General features: G+C 43.6%; 1 protein-coding gene across 1 annotated transcript in view; it reads left to right on the top strand.

Annotated features, from left to right (window-relative positions):
* Window positions 1-27,172, top strand: part of mcf2l2 (MCF.2 cell line derived transforming sequence-like 2) — a 401,635-nt gene that overhangs the window by 143,959 nt on the left and 230,504 nt on the right. Inside the window, exons 10-13 of the mRNA XM_068042330.1 lie at window positions 19,243-19,362; window positions 20,486-20,677; window positions 20,771-20,962; window positions 24,889-25,066. Coding sequence (XP_067898431.1) covers window positions 19,243-19,362; window positions 20,486-20,677; window positions 20,771-20,962; window positions 24,889-25,066 — 682 coding nt within the window. The remainder of the gene's footprint in view (window positions 1-19,242; window positions 19,363-20,485; window positions 20,678-20,770; window positions 20,963-24,888; window positions 25,067-27,172) is intronic.

Raw genomic sequence — 27,172 nt, forward strand, 5'->3', positions numbered from 1 at the left:
TTTCACCCCCAAATGTCGATATCTTTGCCCTTCAACCCCTTCCCACCATCCCCTTAGCCGATAGTAACAGTTTTCCCCGCATACCCCCTTCCCTCCCACCAGCCCTGAAAACCTCACTCCCCACCAGTGTTATGCCTCGGATCTCCAAACGGAGATCCGAAGGCATGGGACCTCCGGCCAGTGGCCGGAATATCGGCTTGGGACGGCCGTTGCTACAAGGTAAGTCATTATTCACTCATTAAACTTTATTAATATATTTAAATTAAGTTTGTTTCACAGAGTGACGAGGGAGGCTGTCCCAAGGCCTCACCACCGCCAGTGAAATGGGGCAGGGCCTTCATGGCATTGAGGCCCGTGGCGGGCCTCTCCCGGAGATATTGTCTGGGACCCCCGCCGCCACCGCCCTCTGTTTAGGGGGGCTGGTAAAATTCAGCCCCTAGTTTCAGATTGAACTATATCACTTTCAAACTTAACGTAAAATGTTATGATATATTATATGACAGATTACAATTTTTAAAAGTTGGAGGAGGGAACTGGGTACCCAATCGCCTCTGATTAACAGCCCATTAGACTCCAATAGGTGCTTGTTAAGGGGCCGCGGAGGTTGGGATTGGAATTGTCAATTTGGATTCCGGTGAACCCGAACAGTCTGGTGCGTGTTGGTGCACAGCGGGTGAAGGTAAATTTTTTTTCAGGTTAATAATTATGGGGCCTTTGGTGATCTTGCTCAGGATCATGCTCATTACTTTAGATCTGGATGTTTGCACACCGTCAGCTAAGAAGCTGCCTGCTCTCTTCTGTAAGGCAGTGGCAGGCCTCATCGTGGCTGCCATCTGCCTTTGCCGCTCATACTCTGCAGGCAGCTTCCGCCTCCTGGAAACGCCTGGCACCACTAATTGGGTGCCAACTCACCTCCTGCCAAATAAGGGCATTTACATTTCAAAAATAGCAGACGCTGGGTCGGGACCCAGATATTATCCGGGTTTTGAGTTCTCGATCCCATTTTGAAAATTCGGCCCCATATCGTTCTCTGCCAGTTAACAATTTTTCAGGTGAGAAACAGATGGTCAGTAATTGAAATGCCACCCTAACTCCAGAAGCCTGGGAAAAGTCCCCAACCTCCACAGTAGTAGCTAGTTTTTACAAACAAATTATCAGGCTGGATTTTAACTTACCAGACCTGATGAAAGCAGGCAGTGTTGGGAGAGCAGGAGGTCCGGAAAGCGGGGTTCCCCCACACATCCACAACATGAGTGTGATATCACCGACAGGTTCCCAGCCAGGAAGCCAGCATGATTGATAGGCTTGTCTTCCAGTTGGGTGGGGAGCAGTCCTGAGCAGGCCGCAAGACAAGGTTGATCTGCGCATCAGGGTGGGGGCAGAGGGGTCAATCAGGGGTTCATCCTGGAGGGTAGGGAGGGGTGATTATTGCAGAGTGCCTGACAGGGCTTTGGGATGGGGTGGGGGATGGAAGTGGGGGGGGGGAGGAGGTCGGAGGGCTCATGGTTGTGGGGGAGATTAGTGTAGGGAATCATAATACCTTGGGGTGGGGGGGATTTGAAGACTGAAAGGGTGGGACCAGACACCTCGGACCAGGTGGAGGGGGAAATGGAGGCCTATAGAGTTGGTTGGAGGCCTTGGCCTAGATGGCCAAAGGCTTTGGGGTGTTGCTTGTAGGCCAGGTGGGGTGGAGACTTATGGCCATGGAGAGGTCAGAGGTCTGGGGAGAGGGATCGGCAGTCTTGGGGGTTTGGGGAGGTTGGAAGGCTCGAGGGGAAGGTCAGGGAGTGATCAGAAAGGTCTGGACATTGTCCGATTGCAGGGGGGTTGCCCATGCCGGATACATCAGATAGGTGTAAAGGCACTTAGTTCCTGGATCCAGCAGAGCTCAACTGGATGTAGCACAATTTCCTGAGCGCGTCCATAGTTAAGTTCAGAAAGTAGAATACCAATGAGCTTCGCTGCCTCATTGTAATATTTAAAGTGCCAAGAGCTGATTGCCCCCATTAAAACTGGAAGGGGGTAGGCTGGAGTCAGGATTCTGATTTTTAAGATTAACCCCACCACCTGACTCAAATCTGCCCAGTTTTTGTGGTTAAAATTCCCTCCATTGTGTTATTTGACTGGCATGTATAGATTTCTGTGTTTATTTTTCATATTACACAGGAGATTGAGGTGTCAATAGTAGTTGACGCTAGGCACTAAACTTGCAGAACATTTCATACTAGTCTATCACTTTTAGGACATGCATAAAAAAGCATGTTCTTTAGGTTATACGATAAAACCTGTCTCATTCTAGAGACTTATGCAAAAAATCCAGGCTGACAATCCAGGGCAGTATTAAGGAATTCCGCACTGTTGGAGGTGCTGTCTTTTGGATGAGACATTAAACAATGTTAAACATCCCATGGCACTATTTTGAAGAAGAGCAGGGGAATTATCCCCGATATCCTGGCTAATGTTTATTGCTCAACCAGCGTCACTAAAACATCTGATTATCATCAATGTGCTGCTTGCTGTATACAAATTGACTGCCATGTTTCCTACATTACAACAGTACCTACACTTCAAAAATACTTCATTGGCTGTAAAGCATTTTGGGATTTGCTATATAAATGCATGTCTTTTTTTCATTGAATACATTGGTTGCATCAAAACAATATGGTTGGATCAGCACTTCTGCACCATCATGTGTCAAAAGACTTTCATTACTGTGCAAAATGTGAAAGCCCACTACATGCATATATCTCTAAATTCTGTACAGATATCCCCACTCTATCTCGTCTCTAGTCCGTGTCCCATAATGTACATCAGGGATTGTGCCGTTTCCCTTCCTATTTCTTAATTCTATTCACAAGGATTTTGTCAGAACCCCCATAACATCCTTATGTTCTAGCATTATGATATTCATTATGACAACCACCCAATCCAGTTTCTTTCTTCCCTATCTTTCCCAAAAATGATATAATCATATAATATAACCAAGAACTTTATGAACCACAAAAAAACATAATATTTTCCTTCCATCCTTTTTTCTCACAACAATCTTAATCTCTGATATTTGCTGTGGGCTTTCAATTATCTTCTCTTCCTAACTGTTCTTACTCTTCGCATATCTGAATGCACGCAGCATTCACAACAAGGTAGATATTTGAAGGCACAAATAGAGGCAAATGGGCACGATTTAATTGCCATTACGGAGATGTAGTTACAAGGTTATCAGGACTGGGAACTGAATATTCAGGAATATTCGACATTGAGGAAGGATAGGCAGAGGGGAAAAGGACGTGGGGTAGCACTGTTAATAAGAGACGGATCAGTAGAGTAGTGAGAAAGGATCTTAGATTGAAGGAGCAAGATGTAGAATCAGGTTGGGTGGAGCTAAGAAACATCAAGGGGCAGCAAACATTGGTGGGCATTATTTATAGGCCACCAAACTGTAGTGGTAATATTGGGCATGGTATAAATCAGGAAATTGGAGCTACAAGTGGCATGAGCAATATAATAATAAAGGATGACTTCAATTTACATGTAGATTGGGTAAATCTGGATGTCAAGGGATATAGAGGATTGGATAAGGAAAAAAAAGGAGGCTAATGGCAGATTCAGAGGGCTGAAACCAGCGGAGAGCCTAGAGGACTATAGAAAGTGTAGAGGGTACTTTAAAAAGTAATTAGGAGACAGCACCTCCAACAGTGCAGAATTCCTCAATACTGCCCTGGAGTGTCAGCCTGGATTTTTTTGTTTAAGTCTCCAGAGCAAGACAGGTGTTATCGTATAACCTAAAGAACATGTTTTTTTATGCATGTCCTCGTAGAAGCGGCATGAAAAACACTGATGGGCAAGATAAAGGAAAATCCCAAGGCGTTTTATAAGTATATTAAGGGCAAGAGGATAACCAGGGGAAGAGTTGGGTCCATGAAGGACCAAAGTGGGAATTTGTTCTGTGGAGCCGGAGGACATAGGTGAGGTTTAAAATTATTACTTTTCATCTGTGTTCACTATGGAAAGAGACGATGCAGGTGTATAGATCAGGGGGGGGGGGGGGGGGATTGTGATATACTTGAACAAATTAGCATTGAAAGGGAGGAGGCATTAGTGATTTTAGTGGGCTTAAAAGTGGATAAATTCCCAGGCCCAGATGTGATGTACCCCAGGTTGCAATGTAAGGCAAGGGAGGAGATTGCAGGGGCTCTGACAGAAATTTTCAAATCCTCTTTGGTCACAGGAGAAGTGCCAGAGGACGGGAGGACAGTGGATGTGGTACCATTATTCAAGAAGGGTAGTAGGGATAAACTAGATAATTACAGCTGGTGAGTCTAACATCAGTGGTAGGGAAACTACATAGAAAATACAGCACAGAACAGGCCCTTCGGCCCACGATGTTGTGCCGATCCTTTGTCCTCTGTCAAGGACAATTTAATCTATACCCCATCATTCTCCTTTATCCATATACCTATCTAAAAGCCGTTTGAAAGTCCCTATAGAACATATTGGAAACTATTGGAAAAAATTCTGATCGACAGGATTAATCTCCACTTGGAGAGGCGGAGATTAATCCAGGATAGTCAGCATGGTTTTGTCAGGGGGAGATTGTGTCTAACAAATTTGATTGAATTTTTCAAGGAGGTGACTAGGTGTATAGATGAGGGTAAAGCAGTTGATGTAGTCGACATGGTCTTCAGTAAGGCTTTTGATAAGGTTCCGCATGGGAGATTGGTCAAGTAGGCAAGAGCCCCTGGGATCCAAGGCAATTTGGCAAATTGGTTCCAAAATTGGCTTAGTGGCAGGAGGCAGAGGGTGATGGTTGAGGTTTGTTTTTGCGATTGGAATCCTGTGACCAGTGGTGGACCGCAGGGATCGGTGCTGGGACCCTTGCTGTTCGTAATGCACATTAATGATGTAGACGTGAATATAGGAGGTATGATCAGTAATTTCGCAGATGACACAAAAATTGATGGTGTTGTAAATAGTGAGGAGGATAGCCTTAGATTACAGGACGATATTGATGGGCTGGTAAGATGGGCAAGATCAATCATTGAGCTTGTTCAAGACAGAAATCAATAGATTTTCTGGATACTAATAGCATCAAGGGATATGGGGATAGTGAGGAAATATGGTGTTGAGTTAATTAGCCATGATCTGTTTGAATGTGTAGCAGGCTCGATGGGCCGAATGGCCTACTCCTGCTCCTATTTCCAATGACCTTATGATCCTATTAACGAGGATTTTTACAGAACTGCTTTACAGCATTTGTTTGCTGTAAAAGGGTGAATACAAATTCCTTGGCCTCGCTCCTACACAATGTCTGGACTTCCTTTCTGTTAAACAATAGAAGGGCATAATGCCAGAGTACACAAGAAGGGGCTAAACTGAAGTCCAGTAAATTGTTTCATCATTACAACTGCCTCTCTCACTCCTGCAACTCCCAGATCAATTTTACAGCTCTCATATGTTCCTTTTCCACTCTTCAGTTTGAGACAATCACTTACTGCAGAAACTTTCTGTTTCTGAACAAGCTACTGCTGCCAGCTAATCAACAATCTTATCTTTAAATTGGTTAATTTTCTCTCCTGTGCCTCTCTTTCTATATATTTCTGCTTATTTTCTTCTTCCTTTAACTCATTCATTAAACATGTAATTCTGTTGAACAGGGCTTGGCCGAGGCAAATACCCTGAGGGTTGGATTTTGTTATCCTGCCACTGCTTATGGCGGCAGGTATTCAAAATGGCGGTGACCCCGCCTGTGATATTTTTGGCCGCGCCACCATGGTTACGCGGCAGACGGCCACTTAGCGTAATAATGGCAGCCGTCCCCCTCAATCGTGTGGCGGGGGCAGCATTGCCAACACTGTTTACAGCATCTCCTGATGTTGGATTGCAGAGTACAACCCTCCCCATTCCCCCACCACAGTACCCACTTGCAGAGTGCCCCCCCTTCCCACCTGCCTACACAGTGCAGTACCCAATTGCAGACTTCCCCCCCCCCCCTTCCACCCCCCCCACGTTATCCAGTTGCAGAGCTCTCCCCTTCCCCCACCACAGTGCAGTAACCCCCTTCCCCTCCCCCACCACATTACCCACTTGCAGAGATCCCCCCCTCCCCTCCTCCCACAATACAGTACCTACAATATCCACTTGCAGAGCTCCCTCCTTCTGTCACATCTGCAGATTGAGCTTAGTAACAACGTGCGATGCCGAAGAAAATTTATGAAGGTAACCGCATAACTTGCCTAACCTTTGCAGGCACCAACCACTCTCACCTCAGTGGTGCCAGCTTTTCAAAGATGGGAAAGTGAAGGCATGTGAGTGCCACACATCACGCAGAAGATTGCGAATGCCTGGTAGGATCATGGCGAATTATATACTAATGTATGCAAAACAGTATTTAACATATTTAAACTACAAAGCCATCGCTTCGTGGCGGAGGTGCTGCCATAGAACTTGGACGCCTCCGAGAAAATCGGAACCTGGCATTACAGCGTTGGGATCCTTGGCGAACGAATCTGCGCCGATTCTCTGGCATGTCCCACCAGAAAACCCACCTTCCAGAGCTGATAAAATCCAGCCCTGTATATTATACTGATCTCAGTCCTGACCTTCTGGGAAACATCTTTCAACCTTTTACGCTCTTTCTCAAAACCTTTATTTGTTGTTTTATTTTTCGTGGCAGGGTTCTCTTGTCTTACAGCAAACTTAGTCCCCTCCTGTTTGGGTTTGCTTAAAAAAAAGTCTTCAAGTATCTTTTCCAGGAACCATCTTTTGGGTAAAGTGTGGCTACCCGGCCCAGACCCGACGACACATGTCGGGTTCGGGTCGGCTCAGCTCGGGTCTCTCTTCCGGGTCCAGCATTCTGGCTCGGGTCGGTTTGGGCTGGACGTGGACAGTGCTGTGTTACTCCAGGAAATAATCTTCAAATGAACATTCAGGACGTCAAGGCGGGAAACGTGTAGTCTGGACTCTGCGCTCTGCAGTAAAGCCTGGCTACCCGACCAAACCCAACTACATGTGTCGGGTTCGGGTTGGGTCGGGCATTTAAAAAAATTAAAGGACTCGGGCCCGGGTCGGGTTTGGGTTGGCTGTTGTCGGGTTGGGTCGGCCCAGGCTGGGTTTTAATTTTATACCCGAGCCAGGCTTTACTTTTGGGGGGGTCAGGGGGCTCCCTCCACTATGCCTTGAGAGGTACTGGGCTACATAATCCTTTAATTTACTCATTGTTCAAATATCTGAGAATAATCTTCCAAAATCTCCTAGATTCTGGAACAGTCCCAGAGGATTGGAAAACCACAAATGTAACACCTCTATTCAAGGAAGGAGGGAGATGACACAAAACCAGGTGGGAATGTGTGGTGTGAGGAGGATGCAAAGCAGCTTCAAGGGGATTTGGACAGATTTAATGAGTGGGCAGGAACGTGGCTGATGGTCTATAATGTGGAAAAATGTGAGGTTATCCATTTTGGTAAGAGGAACAGAAGTGCAGAGCATTTTTTAAATGGTTTGAGATTAGAAAGTGTGGATGTACAAAGGGACCTGGGTGTTCTCGTCAATAAGTCACTGAAAGCTAACATGCAGGTGCAGCAAGCAATTAGGAAGGCTAATGGTATGTTAGCCTTTATCACAAAAGGATTTGAGTATAGGAGTAGTGAAGTCGTGCTTCAATTGTATAGAACCTTGCTTAGATAGCACCTGAAGTACTGTGTGCAGTTTTGGCCCCCTTACCTTAGGAGGGATATGATTCCCATAGAGGGAGTGCAACGAACGTTCACCAGACTTGTTCCCGGGATGGTGGGACTGTCCTATGAAGAGAGATTGGGGAAACTGGGCCTTCGTTCTCTAGAGTTTTGAAGAATGAGAGATGATCTCATTGAAATCTACAAAATACTTAAAGGGATAGACAGGGTAGATGCAGGGAAGACATTTCTCCTGGCTGGGGAGTGTAGAAGCAGGGGACACAATTTCAAAATAAGGGGGAAGCCCCTTAGGAGATGAGGCACTGTGGGCCATCAGCAGCAAAATTGTACTCAACTACAATCTAGAACCTCATGGCTCAACATATCCCCCACTCTTTCATTACCATCAAGCCAGAGGACCAACCCTGGCTCAATGAAGAGTGCAGGAGGGCATGCCAGGAGCAGCACCAGGCATACCTCAAAATGAGGTGTTAACCTGGTGAAGCTCCAACCCAGGACTACTTGAGTCCCAAACAGCGTAAACAGCATGCGATAGACAGAGCTAAGTGATTCCGTAACCAACGGATCAGATCTAAGCTCTGCAGTCCTGCCACACACCATCCTGACTTGGAACTATATCGCTGTTCCTTCACTGTCACTGGGTAAAAATCCTTGAACTCCCTTCCTAACAGCACTGTAAGTGTACCTACCACACATGGACTGCAGCGGTTCAAGAAGGCAGCTCACCACCACTTTCTCAAGGGTGGGCAATAAATGCTGGCCTAGCCAGCAACGTCCACATCCGAGGGACGAATAAAAATTTAGAAAATTATAATATGATCAGGCAGAGTCAACATGGTTTTATGAAAAGAAAATTGTGTTTAACAAATTTATCAGAGATGTTTGAGGATGTAACAAGCAGGGTGGATAAAGGGGAACCAGTAGATGTAGTGTATTTGGATTTCCAAAAGGTATTCGATAAGGTGCCACATAAAAGGTTACTACATGAGGTAAGAGCTCATGGTGTTGGGGGTAATATATTAACATGGTTAGAGGACTGACTGACTAACAGGAAAGAGAGAGTTGGGATAAATGGGGCATTTTCAGATTGAAAAACTGTAATTAGAGGAGTGCCACAGGGATCAATGCTGGGGCCTGAACTATTTATGATCTATATTAATGACTTGGATGAAGAGATTGAGTGTAGTGTAGCCAAATTTGCTGATGATACAAACATAAGTAGAAAAGCAAGTTGTAAGGAGGACATAGAATATAGGAGCAGGGAGGTTATGATGGAGCTATATAAAATGCTAGTTAGGCCACAGCTGGAGTACTGTGTACAGTTCTGGTCGCCACACTATAGGAAGGATGTGATTGCACTGGAGAGGGTGCAGAGGAGATTCACCAGGATATTGCCTGGGCTGGAGCATTTCAGCTATGAAGAGAGACTGGATAGACTAGGGTTGCTTTCCTTAGAGCAGAGAAGGTTGAGGGGGGACCTGATTGAGGTATACAAAATTATGAAGGGCACAGATAGAGTAGATAGGAAGAAACTTTTTCCCTTCGCGGAGGGGTCAATAACCAGGGGGCATAGATTTAAGGTAAGGGGCAGGAGGTTTAGAGGGGATTTGAGGAAAAAAAATTTCACCCAGAGGGTGGTTGAAATCTGGAACACACTGCCTGAGGGGGTGGTAGAGGCAGGAACCCTCACAACATTTAAGAAGTATCTAGATGAGCACTTGCAACGCCATAGCATGCAAGGCTACGGGCAAGTGCTGGAAAATGGGATTAGAATAGAGAGGCCGGCGCGGACATGGTGGGCCGAACGGCCTGTTTCTGTGCTGTATAACTCTATGACTCTTTGACACAAAGGGCTGGATTTTCAAAGTGGTGGAAAATAGGAACTAGGTCTGGATTTTGGTCTGAAATCTGCCTCCTCTGGGAAGCTGATTCAGATTACAATTTTCAATGGGAAAGCCTTAATTGGTATGAAGGTGGGTTTCCTGTCCACTTTTAGCCAGTGGGATTGAAAATGGCAATGGGTCAGATCAAGTCTGGGGCTCATGTAGACTTTCACAACAACTATCACTGAGGCTGCTTGTTGTCCTAAGGGAGTGATCTGCCTTCCATAGCACCAGAGGGAAGTGAGATTTATGGGAGCTGGAGGCCTGGTACTAGGGGCAGGGTAGACCCTCGCTTCATCGATGCCCACCTGGATCTAATGCTGGAGGCCATGAGTGAGTAGTGGGAGCTCCTCTTCCCAGAGTGTGTCAGAAGGAGACCACCTCGTCATGCAGCAGGGGCACCTCTCTGATCAGTGTTATCCCCCTCTGCTGCCTCCCCTCTCACCTCCTGCTCCTCCCCTGATGAGCTGTCTCCTTCCGTGGCCTCAGTGTCCTCAAGGCCCACACTCTCTGGGGGGCCATGTTATAGAGAGTGCAGACGACCATTAAAATGACCGAGACCCTATCAGGAGGGTATTGGAGGGTGCCACGCGACCAATCCGGGCACCAGAATTGCATCTTCAGAAACCCAATGGCCTACTCAATTGTTGGCCTGCTGAACAAGTGACATTGGTTCTATCACCTCTGTGCCTTTGTCTGGGGCTTCGTAGAGGGGACAGTAACCATCTCTTCAAGGGATTTTCCTTGTCCCCTTGGAGCCAGCCATGCCCTTTGGAGGATGGGATGAAAGACCGAGGTGGAGGATGGGATGAAAGACCGAGGTAGAGGTGTGCAAAGGAAACCCAACCCAAGTCCTAATGCTGGACCTGGAAGCCTTACCCGACCCGAACCGAACCCGACACATGCCGTCGGATCCCATCGGGGTCAGGTCGGGTAGCAGGCCTTTACCTATGTACTGATGTAAAGGCCTGCCACCCGACCTGACCCCAATGGGTCCCGAAGACATGTGCCCAGTTCGGGTCAGATGGGGTTGGACTTCCGGGTCTGGAATTCGGGCTCGCGTCTGGTTTCCTTTGCACACCTCTAGACCGAGGTATCCTGGACTAGCTAAGGATGACGGCGCCATGGCAGCTGCCAGGAAAGTGAGCGCACACATGGAGGAAGCTCTTATGGTCACAAACCAGTTGGACGTTGAGGGAGTAGAATCCCTTCCTGTTGATGGATCTCACTGGCCGGTTGCTAGATGCCTTGATGGTGACATGGGTGAAATCAATGATACCCTGCACCTGGGGAATCCAGCGATGGAGGCTGAACCCATTACCCTCTGTGGCCGTGCAGGCCCATCTGTGTCAAAAAGAGTGTAGTCCCTGTGCTCCTGCAAATGGCATCCATCATCTGATGGTCGAATGAGATGCTGACTGCAAATGTCACCGAGGTCCACAGCTGATCCCTGGAATGACCCGGCTGCATAGAAGTTCAGGACACCATGGGGGCCGTGAGGCCTCAGGTCATCGTGGATCAGTGCACACAGGACATCTGGCTGGATAGGCTCATGCCTTCTAGAGCACTGACGCTCTGTCCTTTGCTGGTAGCTGTCTTTTGGGTTGTGCACCCAATATCTTGGTTGAGGCCTTCATCCCCTCGCAGCCCGCTCCCGCTGTGCTCCTCTGGCCTCCTGCTGTCCAGGACGTTGTATCTGCTGCAGATTACCTGGCTGCTCTGTCCAACGTCTGTGTAGCCTGTTCCCAACTGAACTCCCGCAACTGGGCTTTGTATGATCACCACATCTTCCCCTGCCAACCCCAGCCACCACAGTGATGCCAGTGGCTTCATGTCCCTCTCCACTTTACATGTCCCTCACTGCTTTACTTTAATCAGCCCTTCCCGCAGTCCTCATGGCCCTCCACGCTGTTTACGTTTTCACGACTCTGTCATATTCCCTCATGGCACCTGTCCAGTTCCCAGCCTTTAAAAATTATTCCCTGAAACTGACAAGCCTGTTAATGAAAGCAAAATACTGCGGATGCTGGAAATCTGAAATAAAAACAAGAAATGCTGGAACCACTCAGCAGGTCTGGCAGCATCTGTGGAAAGAGCAGCAGAGTTAACGTTTCGGGTCAGTTCTTCGGAACTCCAAATGAGCTCTTTGATGAGCTCAACAGGCACTTACTTGGAAGCAAGCACCCAACATGTTTTCTCCCTGCCAGCTGCACTTTAAAAATAGCATGACGCGAGGCAGCAAGATTCAGTGCCAACCTCTGAGAACGTGATATTCAAATCACTCTCGCAGCAGTTTTAGCTCCTGGCTGACTCTACCAAACTGTTGGATAGGTTCTTTACCCTTCGAACAGATTCTCTGCAGGTTCTCTGATCTCCATCAATAAATCTAAATAGTGCAGTTAGGAGATTCTTCATCCAGGGTGAATCCAGTGCTGATGAACTCTGCTGTACTCCACAGTCACATAGCCAGGCAATACTTTTCCTCATACAGCAATAGCTATCTGGGCTTTTTGGACTCCCTCATTCCCTCTAACTTAGTATCCTTGGATAGTTTACAAATGCCTTGCATATGTCGTCATCCAACCAGTCTATCAAGTCCACTTTCTTAAATCAGCAGATAACAATGGTATTGCCATTTTCACAGGAATTAGTTTGAAATAGTTTCATTCTGATTGCAGGCTTCCTGACATAATATACCAATCCGAAACTTTGTACCTTACACCAAACCATATTCCGACTTCATTTCCAGATTTACGTTTGCCCAACATAAAACCTGGTATCTATATAACTTTTAACCCCTTTTAGATTCTGATTTAAGTAGAAACTGTCCATATATAACCAATTGCCTTTGAAATCAGTTGTTCTTAGTTGTGTATGTTGTTCTGATATAACATTGACGTATGCCTATGCATTCCTTTAAGCAGTCCCTATAATTACTAATGCATTGTTTTATTATTTTCCCACATTCTGTTTGCCAAATCACCTGATTTTTTCCCGAATTGCACACAGTAAAATCATATACCATTTCTCTTAGCAATGCATGATTAAATTTTACAAACATACAATTACCTAAATCAGAAGGCAAAGATCCAAAAGGAAAAGTAGGAAAATTTATGAATTGCGAATCAATGTCATTCCATTATATGGTCCTTCTCCTTGTTTTGGACAGATCATTGATTCATCCAGTTCCAATTTAGTTTTGTTGCGTATGGGATCTTTTCACTCTAACATGAGTCCACAGTTCAAACAATTGCCAAGACTGATTAACGTTAATTTATTTGCTTTCATATTGTTCTGATGTATGAAAAAAATAGTTTCTTCTGCCAGGTAAATATCAGCCTGCCTTGCATCACCAATTGTCATTAGTAAGAGAAGTATTGAAGTCCTCTGTTACCTCCTTCCTGACTAGTAATAACTAAATCCATCTTAGCAGAAAGGAACATCCACACCATCCTTTCAACTTAAAAAGAATTTAACTCTCCATACAGGTTTTAATTTAATCAGAAATTAACCAAATTTACAATTCCCTCACATTATTCAAAGAGCAAAGGAGTTTCTCAGAGTCTTGGCCAACATTTATCTTTGAACCAACATCAAAATATTTGTCTCACTGCTGTTCATGGGATTTGCTGACAGCAAACTGGCTGCCATGTTTCCTCAGAACACAACAGAGACTTCATTGGCTGTGAAGCACTCTAGGATGTGGTGCATAAAGCTTCTATGCAAATGCATCTTCTTTACATCATGAGCAATGATAAAGGGATCCAACAGCATAGAATATACATCCAATATTGGGAAAATTTATGGTGTATGGCTTTGGATTTGGAAGGCACTGTTGAAGAAGCCTTGGTGAGTTGCAGCAGTGCACCATGTAGATGATACAACCTGCTGCTACTGTGCATCTTCAGTGGAAGGTGTGAATGTTGAAGGTGGTGGGCCAATCAAGTGGGCTGCTTTATGCTGGATGGTGTCGAGCTTCTTGTGTTGTTGGAGCTGCACTCATCAAGGCAAGTGGAGAGTATTCCATCACACTCATGACTTGTGTCTTGTAGATGGTGGACAGGCTTTGGGGAGTCAGGAGGTGAGTTACTCACTGCAGAATTCCCAGTCTCTGACCTGCTCTTGGAGCCACAGTGTTTATGTGGCTGGACTTCTGGTTTCAGTTTCTGGTCAATGGTAACCCCCAGGATGTTGATAGTGGGGGTGTCAGTGATGGTAATGCCATTGAACATCAAGGGGAGATGGTTGGATTCTCTCTTGTTTGAGATAGTCATTGCCGGCACTTGTGTGTCGTGAATGTTACTTGCCACTTATCAGCCTAAGCTTGAATGTTATCCAGGTCCTGCTGCATATGGACACTGACTGCTTCAACATCTGAGGAGTTGGGAATTTTGCTGAACATTGTGCAATAATCAGCAAACATTCCCACTTTTGATCTTATGATGGAGGGAAGGTCATTGATGAAGCAGCTGAAGATAGTTGGGCCTAGGACACTACCCTGAGGAACTCCTGCAGTGATGTCCTGGAGCTGAGACGATAGGCCTCCAACAAACATAACCATCTTCCTTTGTGCTAGGTATGACTCCAAACAGTGGAGAGTTTCCCCCTGATTCCCATTGACTTCAATTTTATTAGGGCTCCTCGATGCCACACTCGGTCAAATTCTGTCTTGATGTCAAGGGCAGTCACTCTCACTGCACCTCTCTGGGTTCAGCTCTTTTGTCTATGTTTGTACTGAGGCTGTAATGAGGTCAGGAGCTGAGTGGCCCTGGTGGGACCCAAACTGAGCATGTTATTGTTGAGTAAGTGCTGCTTGATAGCACTGTCGGCAACACCTGCCATCACTATGCTGATGATCGAGAGTAAACTGATAGGGTGGTAATTGGCCGGGTTGGATTTGTCCTGCTTTTTGTGGACAGGACATACTTGGGCAATTTTTCACTTTGTCAGGGAGATGCCAGTGTTTTAGCTGTACTGGAACAGCTTGGCTAGGAGCATTGCTGAAATATTGTCAGGCCCTAGCCTTTGCAGTATCCAGTGCCTTCAACCTTTTCTTGATATCACGTGGAGTGAATCAAATTGGCTGAAGACTGGCATCTGTGATGCTGGGGACCTCAGGAGGAGATTGAGATGGATCATCCACTCAGTACTTCTGGCTGAAGATGGATACAAATGCTTCAGCCTTGTCTCTTGCACTGATGTGCTGGGCTCCCCCATCATTGAGGATGGGGCTATTTGTGGAGCCTCTTCCTCCTGTTAGTTGTTTAATTGTTCACCACCATTCACGACTGGATGTGGCAGGACTACAGAGTTTAGCTCTGATCCACTGGCTGTGGTATCGCTTAGCTCTATCTATCACATGCTGTTCCTGCATGGATGTGTCCTGGTTTGGAGCTTCACCAGGTTAACATCTCATTTAAAGGTATGCCTGGTGCTGATCCTGCATGCTGTCCTGCACCCATCATTGAACCAGAGCTGGTCCCCTAGCTTGATGGTAATGGTAGAGTGCGGGATATGTTTAGTTTAGAGATACAGCACTGAAACAGGCCCTTCGGCCCACCGAGTCTGTGCCGACCATCAACCACCCATTTATACTAATCCTACACTAATCCCATATTCCTATCACATCCCCACCTGTCCCTATATATTTCCCTACCACCTACCTATACTAGGGGCAATTTATAATGGCCAATTTACCTATCAACCTGCAAGTCTTTGGCATGTGGGAGGAAACCGGAGCACCCGGAGGAAACCCACGCAGACACAGGGAGAACTTGCAAACTCCGCACAGGCAGTACCCAGAATCGAACCCGGGTCCCTGGAGCTGTGAAGCTGCGGTGCTAACCACTGCGCCACTGTGCCGCCCCTGGACCATGAGGTTATAGATTGTGGTTGAATACAATTCTGCTGCTGCTGATGGCCCACAGCACCTCATGGATGCCCAGTTTTGAGCTGCTAGATCTGTTCAAAATCTATCCCATTTAGCACGGTGGTAATACTAGGCAACATGATGGAAGGTATCCTTAATGTGAAGACGTGACTTCTTCTCCACAAGGACTGTGCAGTTCCTACTCCTACCAATACTGATGACAGATGCATCTGCAACAGGTAGGTTGGTGAGGATGAGGTCAAGTAGGTTTTTCCCTCTTGTTGGTTCCTTCACCATCTGCTGCGGACCCAGTCTAGCAGCTATATCCTTTAGTACTTGGCCAGTTCGGTCAGTAGTGGTGCTACCAAGCCACTCTTAATGATGGACATTGAAATCCCTCACCCAGAGTACATTCTGTGCCCTTGCCATCCTCAGTGCTTCTGATAGCATACATTTAAGTCCAATTCTGGTAAAAAGATTTCACTTTGAAACCTTCTTGGTGTTCTGGGAGGATTTTTTTTAAAACAGTTACAGGCCTGATGTTCCTTTTCTTGGTTCACTGATGTATTGTAGATTCCTTTAAGACACAGGCCGGAATTTTACGCCACCCAGCGAGCTGGATGGTGGCATGGGGGTGGCGTAAAATTGAGTGGGAGGTTCCGGGAGGCCTTCCCGACCCGCTCCCGCCTCCGGCCAACTTTACGAAGGTCGGAGGTGGGGGGAGAAACAATCTGCCCACCCCAGGCCAATCAAGGCCCTAAAGCGGCCACTTAACGGCCTTCGCCCGCCTCCACGGGTATTTTACTTGTGGCAAGCGAGCACGCTGGTGACGTGAAAGGCTGCCCAGTGAAAGCTGCCAGCCTTTCTGCGCCCCGGGGGGGCGGTGGGGGTGCCCTGACAATTGAGGGCTACCCCTGCCTCCCAACCCACCCCCGGGACCCTAGACCACCCTCTCTCCCCCCCAAACAACCACCCTTGCATCACCAGGACACGACCGATCGCCCTGGTGAGGCATCCAAAACTTACCTTGGATCCCGGCTCCACGGCATTCTCCTCAGTTGGCTGGGCTACAGTCCCGGCAATGGCTACCGCTCCTGGTGGGGCTGAGGGGATTAGGAGCTGCCGGCCTCAAGCAGGTGAAGTCCCGCCTCAGGACAATTAAAGCCCGTGGACCCGCAAAATGCGGGACAGATTCCTGGGCTAGGCGGAAGCGGGTTGGCCACCGACTTTTACTTCAGTGGCGAACTCCCATCCGCCTAAGGTAAAATTCCAGCCACTGTCAAAATCAGAGGACAATCTTGTTAAAATTTTTCAGATGGGGAATTTCCAAAGATCACATTTGTATTCTCTGCCTTGGCAGTTTAAAGATGTAACAGGAAGGATTTTATTCTTGGATGGAATGGATCTCTCAACTGTTGGCTTTCTTGCTCTCTCACTGTCTTTCAGAGAAATCTCTTATTAAAGAAAAAACCTTATCAGGTTTGGTTTTGGTCAGATAACCATGGATGGTCTCCCCTGGTGTGTTCATACAATTGTTACGATCGAGGCAGGAGGAGTGCACTGTTTATTCAAGTTCCACTTCTCCACAGGTCACAACACATATTTAAATTTTTCCACTTACTGATATGGTCAATCATATACTCTATTTATCCCAGAACAAAACACAGTAAGCAGGTTTCTTTAATGAACAACAAAATTATCAGTTTATTATAAAACAAGTCTTAACCAGTAATGAAGTAAAGCATAAACACACAGACTGAAATTTTAAAGTTCCCTTCTTACCTTAGAGACACACACACAATCCTTGTTTAGAGCTCTGTGACATACAAGAAAACACCTGAGCTGAATATGTGCTCGTCCTTAAGGAAACGGCGGATGAGGTATGTTGTGTTCCAAAACCGGCATACAGTCTGGCCTCCGAGTACATGTAGACGGGTCACTGGGATCTTTTAGAACAGTTCTTTTCAGGTGGTGTTGAGAATTAGTTTAGCTGTCTTTTCTTCAAAGACAGGAGACGCGATGAGTTGACACAGTGGACTTTTCAGGGTCTTTTAGAGAGGTGCTGGGAAGCTGAGTTGGGTTGTGGTCTTCTCTCCTTCCTTGGGAATTCTCTTCTCCTTCTGCAGGATTGACTCTTTAAACGTTCAGCAAGAATCTGGTCTCTTCCTCCATGACACTTCTTCAGCAGGCTTTAACTTTATCTCATTCCAGAAGGTAAACATTGACACTACAACCAAAAGCTTTCAAGTTTGCTGCTCTCTCAGGTGCGCACTGCTGCTCCCAGGCTTGTCCTGTCAAGGGGCATGCGACTCTCACTTCTCCGCCCACATCTTCCCCAGTTACCAGGGTTTCTGTTCTTTTTTTAAACTTGAGACATGTGACAACCAGTAAACATTGTTGCCAAACCAGTTCTTTCAGTGTCCTCTTGAAAAAAAAAACTGGTCCAACATTTCTTCAGTTTGACTAATGAAATCCTCAAAAAATATTTTTTACACAGATTCACTTTCATGAGAATGTCTTTGAACACATGGCCATTGTTACACAGTAGGGTTTGAATGTGGCTTATCTTGATGTAGTGGTGTTATTTCCCACCTATTATTTTGGATTTCCATCTGGAGTCGCCCTGTCTGTGAAGGCCTTTCTCAACCCAATTCTTAAAGATAGGAGCCATTTAGCATTGAATGGCCTGTTTAACATTTTAATATGCCTTCCCTAGAACTAGTCCAGACGTGATAGTATCAGAGTTATACAGCACAGAAACAGGCCCTTCGGCCCATCGTGTCCATGCCGGCCATCAAGCACCTATCTATTCTAATCCCATTTTCCAGTACTTGGCCTATAACCTTGTATGCTATATGGAACGGCGGATGAGGTGTGTTGTGATCCAAAACCGGCATACAGTCTGGCCTCCGAGTACATGTCCATGATGGGTCACTGGGATCTTTTAGAACAATTCTTTTCAGGTGGTGTTGAGAATTAGTTTAGCTGTCTTTTAGCTCATCTAAATATTACTTAAATGTTGTGAGGGTCCCTGCCTCTACCACCCTTGCAGGCAATGTGTTCCAGATTCCAACCACCCTCTGGGTGAAATGTTGTTTCCTCAAATCCCTTCTAAACATCCTGCTCCTTTTCACTTGAGTTGTGCCTATTAAACCACAGCCAACCCATATCCTCACTTGTGATCCACACAAGTGCACTGTGCCACCAGGAACGCGGATCCTCTCTGATATTCCCTTCTTTTATAATGGGTTAAGACTCTAATAATCACGATGTGTAGTTGCAGTACAAGAGGGGTCAGCTGGCCTCTTACTCCATCTTCTCTGCAGCAAAATCGTGTCCATTTTTTGGTGTTTAGTTCATCAGTTCATTTTCTACAGTTCATAATTGCTCCAGTTCGCTTTAGTTCATAACTGTTCCTTTCAAGAAAGTGGCAATTGTGTTTTGGTTGCAACACATTTGAGCATCCAGATCTGTAAAATACCAACTGTTGATCTGCACATTTTGATTTTCTTTCACTGATTTATGGTACTGCAGCTTAAGCTTTATTTTAAAGTTACTGTAATTGTAGTTAGACTTGAGATGTGCTTACCTTTGCTGACCTTATAATGTTGTCTGAATGCTAACCTTTAGTTGTTGGAATCCAATAAGATCCAACCAGATTTCAATTTGAAGATCCAAACTCTTGCCAAAGGCTGCTGGGATTCAAACAAATATTCAATGTGGATTTCTAGATGTAAAGACAAAATTGAAATGAAAGGTTGGAAACTAGCTACAGTTGCTGCTTGTTATCTGTTTGCAGGTGAAAGTTATTCTGGATTGTCTAATGGAAACACAGGCTGCATTCACTGACATTGGAGACAGTGTAGCCTGTGTAGAACACCTCCTAAAAGAACTCCAACTGCAGGAAGAGAAAGCACAGGTAAATGACTCTAAAATGCCATTCAGACTTCAACAAATGAACTCCTTCCTCCACATTTACTCTTACAAAATCCTGTAATCTTCTAACAAAACAGAGCAAGTCATTGAAACTTCCCCAGTTAAGTCACTAAATGATTATTCAGGCATCTATCTGTTCTAGGTTGCAAATACGCTTATTTCATATTCCAATCACATTGCTTCTACTAGGTTGTTCAGAATTTCATAAATGGGCTTAGACAACCTAATTTCCTGAGGTTTTAAGATTTTCCTAAGCTTGCTAAAAACATTAATGACAAACAATGGTACATAATGATGCTGTATCAAAGTCCAGTAGTGCTCTCGTGTACATTTTGTAAACTTCCTAGATTTGCACTTCCTTTCAACTAAAATATATATTCAGTTTACACTTGGGAACAAAAATCAAAGACTTGGTAGTAGGCAGAATGTTTACAGCACTGATTAACTTCATTGGGATGGACAGCTTAGGGTGCCGCTGACTAGGCACAAATCCATCCCACCATTCAAATATCTAATTTAACGATTTAAAAAGTAGGAACAGATTGGACAGTTGACATATTTAATTGAGGAAGGAGTCAATTCTCCAATTATGCCTGAACAGTGGGGAACCTCACCCCCTGCCAGTGCATTTTGGAAAATGATGCCTAATGTGTTCTTACTTTCTGTATAACAAATAGAGATTCCCACTATTAAAAGGGTAATTTTTTTTCAGTTGTTTTGAAAAATGCATTTGCAAATGCAACTTAAATTGAATGTGCTTTATCACAGTACATATTCAATGCAACCAGTCTTTTGTGACATTCTAAGGAGAGATATCTACTATTGTGCAAGTTAGAAATTCAGCTGCACTAGCAAGGAAACCAAAGACATCAGAAGGAATCCCCGTCATATCAGGATATCTAACCTTTTTTTGCGGGGCATTATTCTTAAAGTCCTCTATTTTAATGGTAAAATAGCATGTACAGGATTGTCTCACAAATAAGTTAATCTTCTAATATTGGCAGCAGTATTTTGAGGTTTATGATCTGTGGCTTGTTTTACTAACGATCTGTTCAAACAAATTGATTGTCCAGTTCATATGTTAATGCTTTCTACCTTTGTTACAGGAATCATTAGAAAAGGCACACTCATTAGCTCTGCAAGGAGACCAACTTATCCAAAGCAACCACTATGCTGTTGACTCCATCCGACCAAAGTGTAATGAACTCAGGCGTATATGTGATGATTTTACCAATGAAATGAAGAAAAAACATGATGTGCTTGGAAAATCTCTTGCAGTCCATAAGCAACTGGACAGTGTAATTTTTCTGTTATAGTCTTTAACAATTTGTCACCAAACAAATAACTGTTTATTGATATTCTATTTTAATTATTTTATTTTGTCTTTTAAGGCCAAGGAGTGGTGTGAAACAGGGATCTATCTCCTGGCATCTCAAGCAGTGGATAAGTGCCAATCACAAGAAGGAGCTGAAGCTGCACTTCAAGATATTGAGGAGTTCCTTGAAACTGCCAAAGACCACAAGCTTACCAATCCTAAAGAGTTTTATAAACAATTTGAACTGTTTCTTACTTCAGAAGTTAAGGTAAACTAGAAACATCAGTTTAATAACTCAATATTATGGCATTAAATTTTCCAGAGTCATCTGTTAATGAACAGCCAGAAAATAGTCCAGAATAAAAGAAATATCTTTCTAAACATGTCTGTAAATAAATCTAGGTTACTAGAAAGGAAAAGATTTTATATGTTTTGAGGATATAAAGTCTAATACATTACAGAACGCACTGCCTGAAGGGGTGGTAGAAGCAGGAACCCTCACAACATTTAAGAAGTATTTAGATGAGCACTTGAAATATCATAGTGTACAAGGCTATGGGCCAAGTGCTCGAAAATGGGATTAGAATAGTTAGGTGCTTGATGGCTGACACAGACACGATGGGCCGAAAGGCCTGTTTCTGTGCTGTATAACTCTATGACTCAGACCTCTAGAGTATTTTATATGTTTTATTCTAAACTTAATATTACAAATATCTATATGTTATATATATTCTCTTCAACAGTAACCATCATCATTAGAACTCTTGGAAAGTTGAACAGTTGAAATGAATTGATATTACCCTTAGCATCCTGATTTTCTTTCAATTGTTTGACTGTCGTTATATAATTAGAGGATGTGGCTCAGAGAAGTCAACTTGATACTTTGAGGAAAATAACTGAAGATTTATATTGAGTTTTTTTGGATTGATCTGGAAGATTGAAAGGGGGAAACTATAGTGATAGGATAGGAGATGTTATTGATCACAACAAAGTTAAAAGTTATGCAAATTATCTGCTGTGGGAGGTCATTTAAAAAATAGTGCAAAGGCTCAGTTGTAATCATGGGAGATATTAATCTCCCTGACATAGACCTGGACATGCAATTGGAATAATCTGTATACAATTTGGGATTTATTAAGTACTTCAACAATCTTTTCTTAAGCAGCAGGTGGAGAAATCCATAACGGAGATGGCACTATTGGATTTATTCCTAATTAATGAGAAGTGAGTAATGAGCTATCTTGAAATAAGGGTACATCTGCAGTTTAGTGGACATAGCGCTACTTTTAAGGCTGAAATAAGGACAGAATAGATAATAAAAACTATCAGGGAACTGAATTTGAAGAGAGCAGATCTTGAGAGGACCAAATGCTTACAAAAGAAATGTGAAGAACTAGTTAAAGGGAAGGGTCTGGAGAAAAATGGAATTGCTTTAAATAGGTTTGGACACATAACAGAAGCACTTTATTCTAAAGACAAGTTGTGAACAAAAGAGTAAAACTAACATGGATGACAAAAAGTCAGAAAAGGCATTTGGGAGAGCGAAATAAAGAGCATACCAAATTATGAAATACAGGGAAGGGAGAGGATAGCATTTTGCTGCTTGATTCTGAAGTTAAGAAAGTAACAAGCACATAGTGCAGGAGTGTAATATAGTGGAAAATGTAAAGGCCAATAGCAAAGTGTTCTTTAAATATATCAAGAGAAGTCTGCAGAGGGATGTTGTACTGTTTACCATTGGCAATGAGGAGCACTGTGAAGATGAAAGAGAGGTGGTTGTGGACAGGGAAGTGGCAGAACTGCTAAGTCACTATTTTGTGATCATTCTCATCACTAAAAGGAAGAGATGCCTAAAATGAGGTAACGGTATAAGGGAGAGTGCAGGTTGGAAACCCTTACAGTCACAAGTGAAGGCATGTTAGATAGGATAAGAAAGCATAGAATAAACCAGGTTTTGAATATCTTCATCCAAGGATAGTAATCGAATTGCTGATCAATCTGATAATCCAGCTGATTTTACAGGCTATATCAATGGGCAGCGAGATGTCAGGTGGAATTTGACACTGATAATTTTAAAGACATAAGATTAGCTACATGTGGACTATATATTAAAAAAACAACGTGCTTGAGATAATAGAACAGGAAAGAGGTCTTGGTGATTTGGTGGATAGGTCATTCAAGCCATTGGGGCTAGTGTTCACAAGCAGTCAAGAAACTAAATAAGACATTGGGGTGTAGCTAAAGATTATGTTTTCTAAGTCAAAGTAATACTTGGTTCTGGTGAGAATCCACGTGGAGTGCTATGTTCAATTTTTATCTCTATTACAGAAAACATATTGGATTGAGTTCAGTGGAGGGTTATAAGACTCTGTACAATTAAAGCATCACTTCCTCCATTTGTATTCCAATCTTCTTGAGATAAAGATCAACACTCCATTAGTATTTTTGTATTTGTGCACTAACTTTTAGCTATCGGTGCACACGGACCCACAAATCCCTTTGCTCCACCACAGCTCCTAGATTCTCACCATTAAGAAGATATTCAAATATTTCTTTCTCAATTCAAAATGGATTATATCACACTTCCACACATTGAACTCCATTGCCATAGTTGTGCCCACTCATTTCGTCTGTCTATATCCCTTTGTAACCTTCCTGTTCCCACCTACAGAGTATACTGTGCCTCCTAACAGAGACGATATTTCACAGCTACAGCTCACCAATCAATTTATCCTGAGAGAATCCAAGCCACATGATTAGGAAGTAGGAACAATGAGCCAGTGTCGCCTCCTGTAGATGTATGTTGGGACAGAAGTTGAATTGCATGCTGACATTAGCTATCAAGTGTCAAACATGAAACTCAGATGAGGTACTGGAAGATGTTCAAGATCCATAGCACAATACTCAAGCAAGGAATACAAACCAACAACTTGCATTTATATACCATCTTTATGGCATGAAAGCCCTCCAAGATGATTCGAGAGTAGTAACTAGTATTGGTAGAGAAGGGCAAGGCTCAGCTGAGCTTGACGTAGTCCAGCCAGATCTGGCATTGAATGGCGATGCCAGTTGTGGTCAAGATTGTATATAGAACCATAGAGAGGTTACAGCACAGAAGGGGGCTATTCAGCCCAATGTATTGCGCCAGCTGAAAAAACTAGCTACCCACTCTAATTCCATCTTCCAACACCTGATCCAAAACCTTAAACAGTTACAATACTTCGGGAGTATGTCCAGATACATTTGAAATGAGTCGAGGGTTTCTGCCTCCACCACCATTCCTGGCAGTGAATTCCAGACACCCACCATCCTCTGGATGAAAATGTTTTTCCTCGTGTCCCTTCTAATCCTTCTACCAATCACCTTAAATCTGTGCCCCTGGTAATTGACCTCTCCACTAGGGGAAACAGGTCCTTCCTGTCCATTCTATCTAGGCCTCATAATTTTGTACACCTCAATTATGTCACCCCTCAGTCTCCTCTGTTCTAAGGAAAACAACCCTAGCCGATCCAATCTTTCCTCATAACTGCAACTTTCAAGCCCTGGCAACATTCTTGTAAATCTCCTCTGTACTCTCTCCAGAGCAATTATGTCCTTCCTGTAATGTGGTGACCAGAACTGCACGCAATACTCCAGCTGTGCCCTAACCAGTGCTTTATACATTCAGCATTACATCCCTGCTTTTGTATTCTATACCTCTATACATCTTGGACTTGAAGCAAATCGGGAGGTTGTAGCAAGAGAACCAACCAAATAGTACACAATGAAGTTTTTACTGGGGATGAGGACATGAAAGCTGGAGGTGATGAAGTGGTTCAGCAAAGCAACAGCTGCAGTGGTGCTGCGGCAAATGGAGGGTGAGAGGCCAGTCATTGTTGTAAGCAAGGTGGAAGCAGGAGGAAGAAAGCAGAGGCAGATGCATAAGTTAATGGGGTTGAAGGAGGGTGGTGAAGGAAACACAAAAGTGGACAGAGTTGTCGTTTTTGGTGATTGAAAGCATGGGATTTGAGATGCCATGGAAGATGGCAAGGGTCAGTTGGCCATGAAAATGGAGGAGACGGTTGGGGAAGAAAGGAAAACAACAAATTTTGAGGAGAGACGGCAAAGGATATTGAGGTGCAGATTGAAATCAGAAAATTGGTGACAAAAAGCAAAAAATCAAATGCGTTAATACTGCATTTATTCCTGTTCCAGGCCAACATACAGATAATTCTTCAGAAGCTGGAAAATGTCCAAGAAATGTTTAAAAAGCGTCAAGCTAGTTTAAAGAAGTTAGCAGCTAAACAGACTCGACCAGTTCAACCTGTTGCCCCACGTCCTGAGTCATCTCCAAAACGCTCCTCGCCAAAACCAATGAGAGCACCTGTCCTCAGTAAGTGGCAGAAAATCCTTACTCATTCCTCAGAAAATTTTGCAAAGTGATTATTGTATAGTAGTATGGAGTTCAAAATAGCATGAACTGAAGGATTGTTTTATCAGCTTTATAGATTTTGACATCAAATCCTCACTACCCCATTAAAAAATGAAATTCATGTGAAATAACATATCTCTATTACATCCAAAAGGCATCACATTATCTATGTTAAACACACGATAATTCTCCAGCAAATAAACAGTGAAGGTTTTTATTTCAAGCCACGTAGCCTTTCATTTCCTCACTAACTTCTTAAGGCGATGCAATGTTAATGGAGATAATGACTAGCTAGTTATCTTGTAACTCACTGCAGTCTCATCAAAAGAATGCTTTTTAAATGCAAACTACAAGAACTTTTTATTAAACTTTTTCTGAATTAGAGGAATTAAATTATAATCTTCAACTTTACCATAGCGTCTCTGTTCTCTAATAAATTTTGGACAAAATTTATCTTTACCATGAATCCAAGCACAAGTTTAATGTTGTAATGGTAGTATGTATGATTATTCAACATGAAAAAGCAATGTTCCATAATCTTTGAAGTAAGGAATTGCCAGTTATTTTTGAGCACTGAGGCACATTAGTATATCAGACCTTTTCTTTCAATGTTTCACTCCAGTACAAGTTCTATATAAGCTAGAGACAGATTTATCTGATGTTTCAGATAGCAACTGCAAACATAGCTTTAAAAGCTTCTTTGAATTCTTCATGCTGTTAGCTGGTAATGTGTCTTTCTATAATCTGCTTGGAAATTCTAATGCACTCTTTTATTTAGCTATCATGTTCTGTTATGTTTCTCCCTTTCTCATATCTTTGATGAAAGTTAAAGTCTACTATAGCTAAATGACCCCAAAAGTAAATGGAATCCATTCTTATCCTGAATACAATATTAAAAACAACAAAGAGCATAATGTAAATCACCCAAATATTCAGCTAGGCTTTGTTTTGGTAGATGATAGCAGCAGGTGCAAAATGTTAATATGAACCAAAATCCTAGTGTTCTGTGATGGCTCATGTTGAAATCAAATTCAGTTGTTGTGGATGCTAAGTATAATTATTTTCTTATTCTGTCATGGGATGTGGGCATCGCTGGCAAGGCCAGCATTGTTGCCCATCCCTAATTGCCCTTGATAACTGAGTGGCTTGCCAGGCCATTTCACAGGGCAGTTAAGAGTCAACCAGCTGTGGGTCTAGAGTCACATGTAGGCCAGACCAGATAAGGTGAGCAGATTTCCTTCCCTAAAGGATATTAATGAACCAGATGAGTTTCTACAACAATCGATGATAGTTTCATGGTACCATTACTGAGACTAGCTTTCCATTTCAGTTTTTAAAAAATAATTTATTGAATTTAAATTCCACCAGCTGCCATTTATCTATTATCTTTGCACCTGCCAATTAATCAGTTCAATGCCCACTGTGAATGTTTTACAGAGCAGAGTCTGAATTATGAGAATGAGCCACATAAAGGGATATAAGGGCAGATAACCAAACACTTGGTCAAAAAGATAGGTTTTAAGCAGTGTCTTAAAGGAGGAAAGTGTTCCTCTCATATGGATTCTTTAGAATTCAGTGAATTGATGTGAACTACTTTTTATGCCCTATTCACGCTTTAAAAACCCTTGAAAAAAGTCAAGCCTTGTTGAATGAGGTCTGTGTTTAACGGCATACTAAACCATAATTACTAAACAACCTCTCTGGTCCTGAAAAACTAAATTTTATATTTGCGAAATGCATTGAGTTTTCAACCACCTATCCACGCTGTTACTAAGACCACCTCTTTCCAACTTCATAATATTGCCCATTTCCAGCCCTGCCTCAGTTCTTCTGCTGTTGAAACCATCATCCATAGCTTTGTTACCCCCAGACTTAACTACTCTAATGCACTCCTGACCGGCCTCCCACATTCTATCCTCCGTAAACTTGAGGTCATCCAAAACTCTGCTGCCTATGTTCTAACTCACACCAAATGGTTTTCGCCCATCACCCCTGTGCTAGCTGACCCACACTGGCTCTCAGTTAAATGACACCTCAATTTCAAAAATCTCATAATTGTTGTCAAAT

This window comes from Heterodontus francisci, chromosome 11, assembly GCF_036365525.1.
Source record: "Heterodontus francisci isolate sHetFra1 chromosome 11, sHetFra1.hap1, whole genome shotgun sequence".
Classification (NCBI taxonomy): Eukaryota; Metazoa; Chordata; class Chondrichthyes; order Heterodontiformes; family Heterodontidae; genus Heterodontus; species Heterodontus francisci.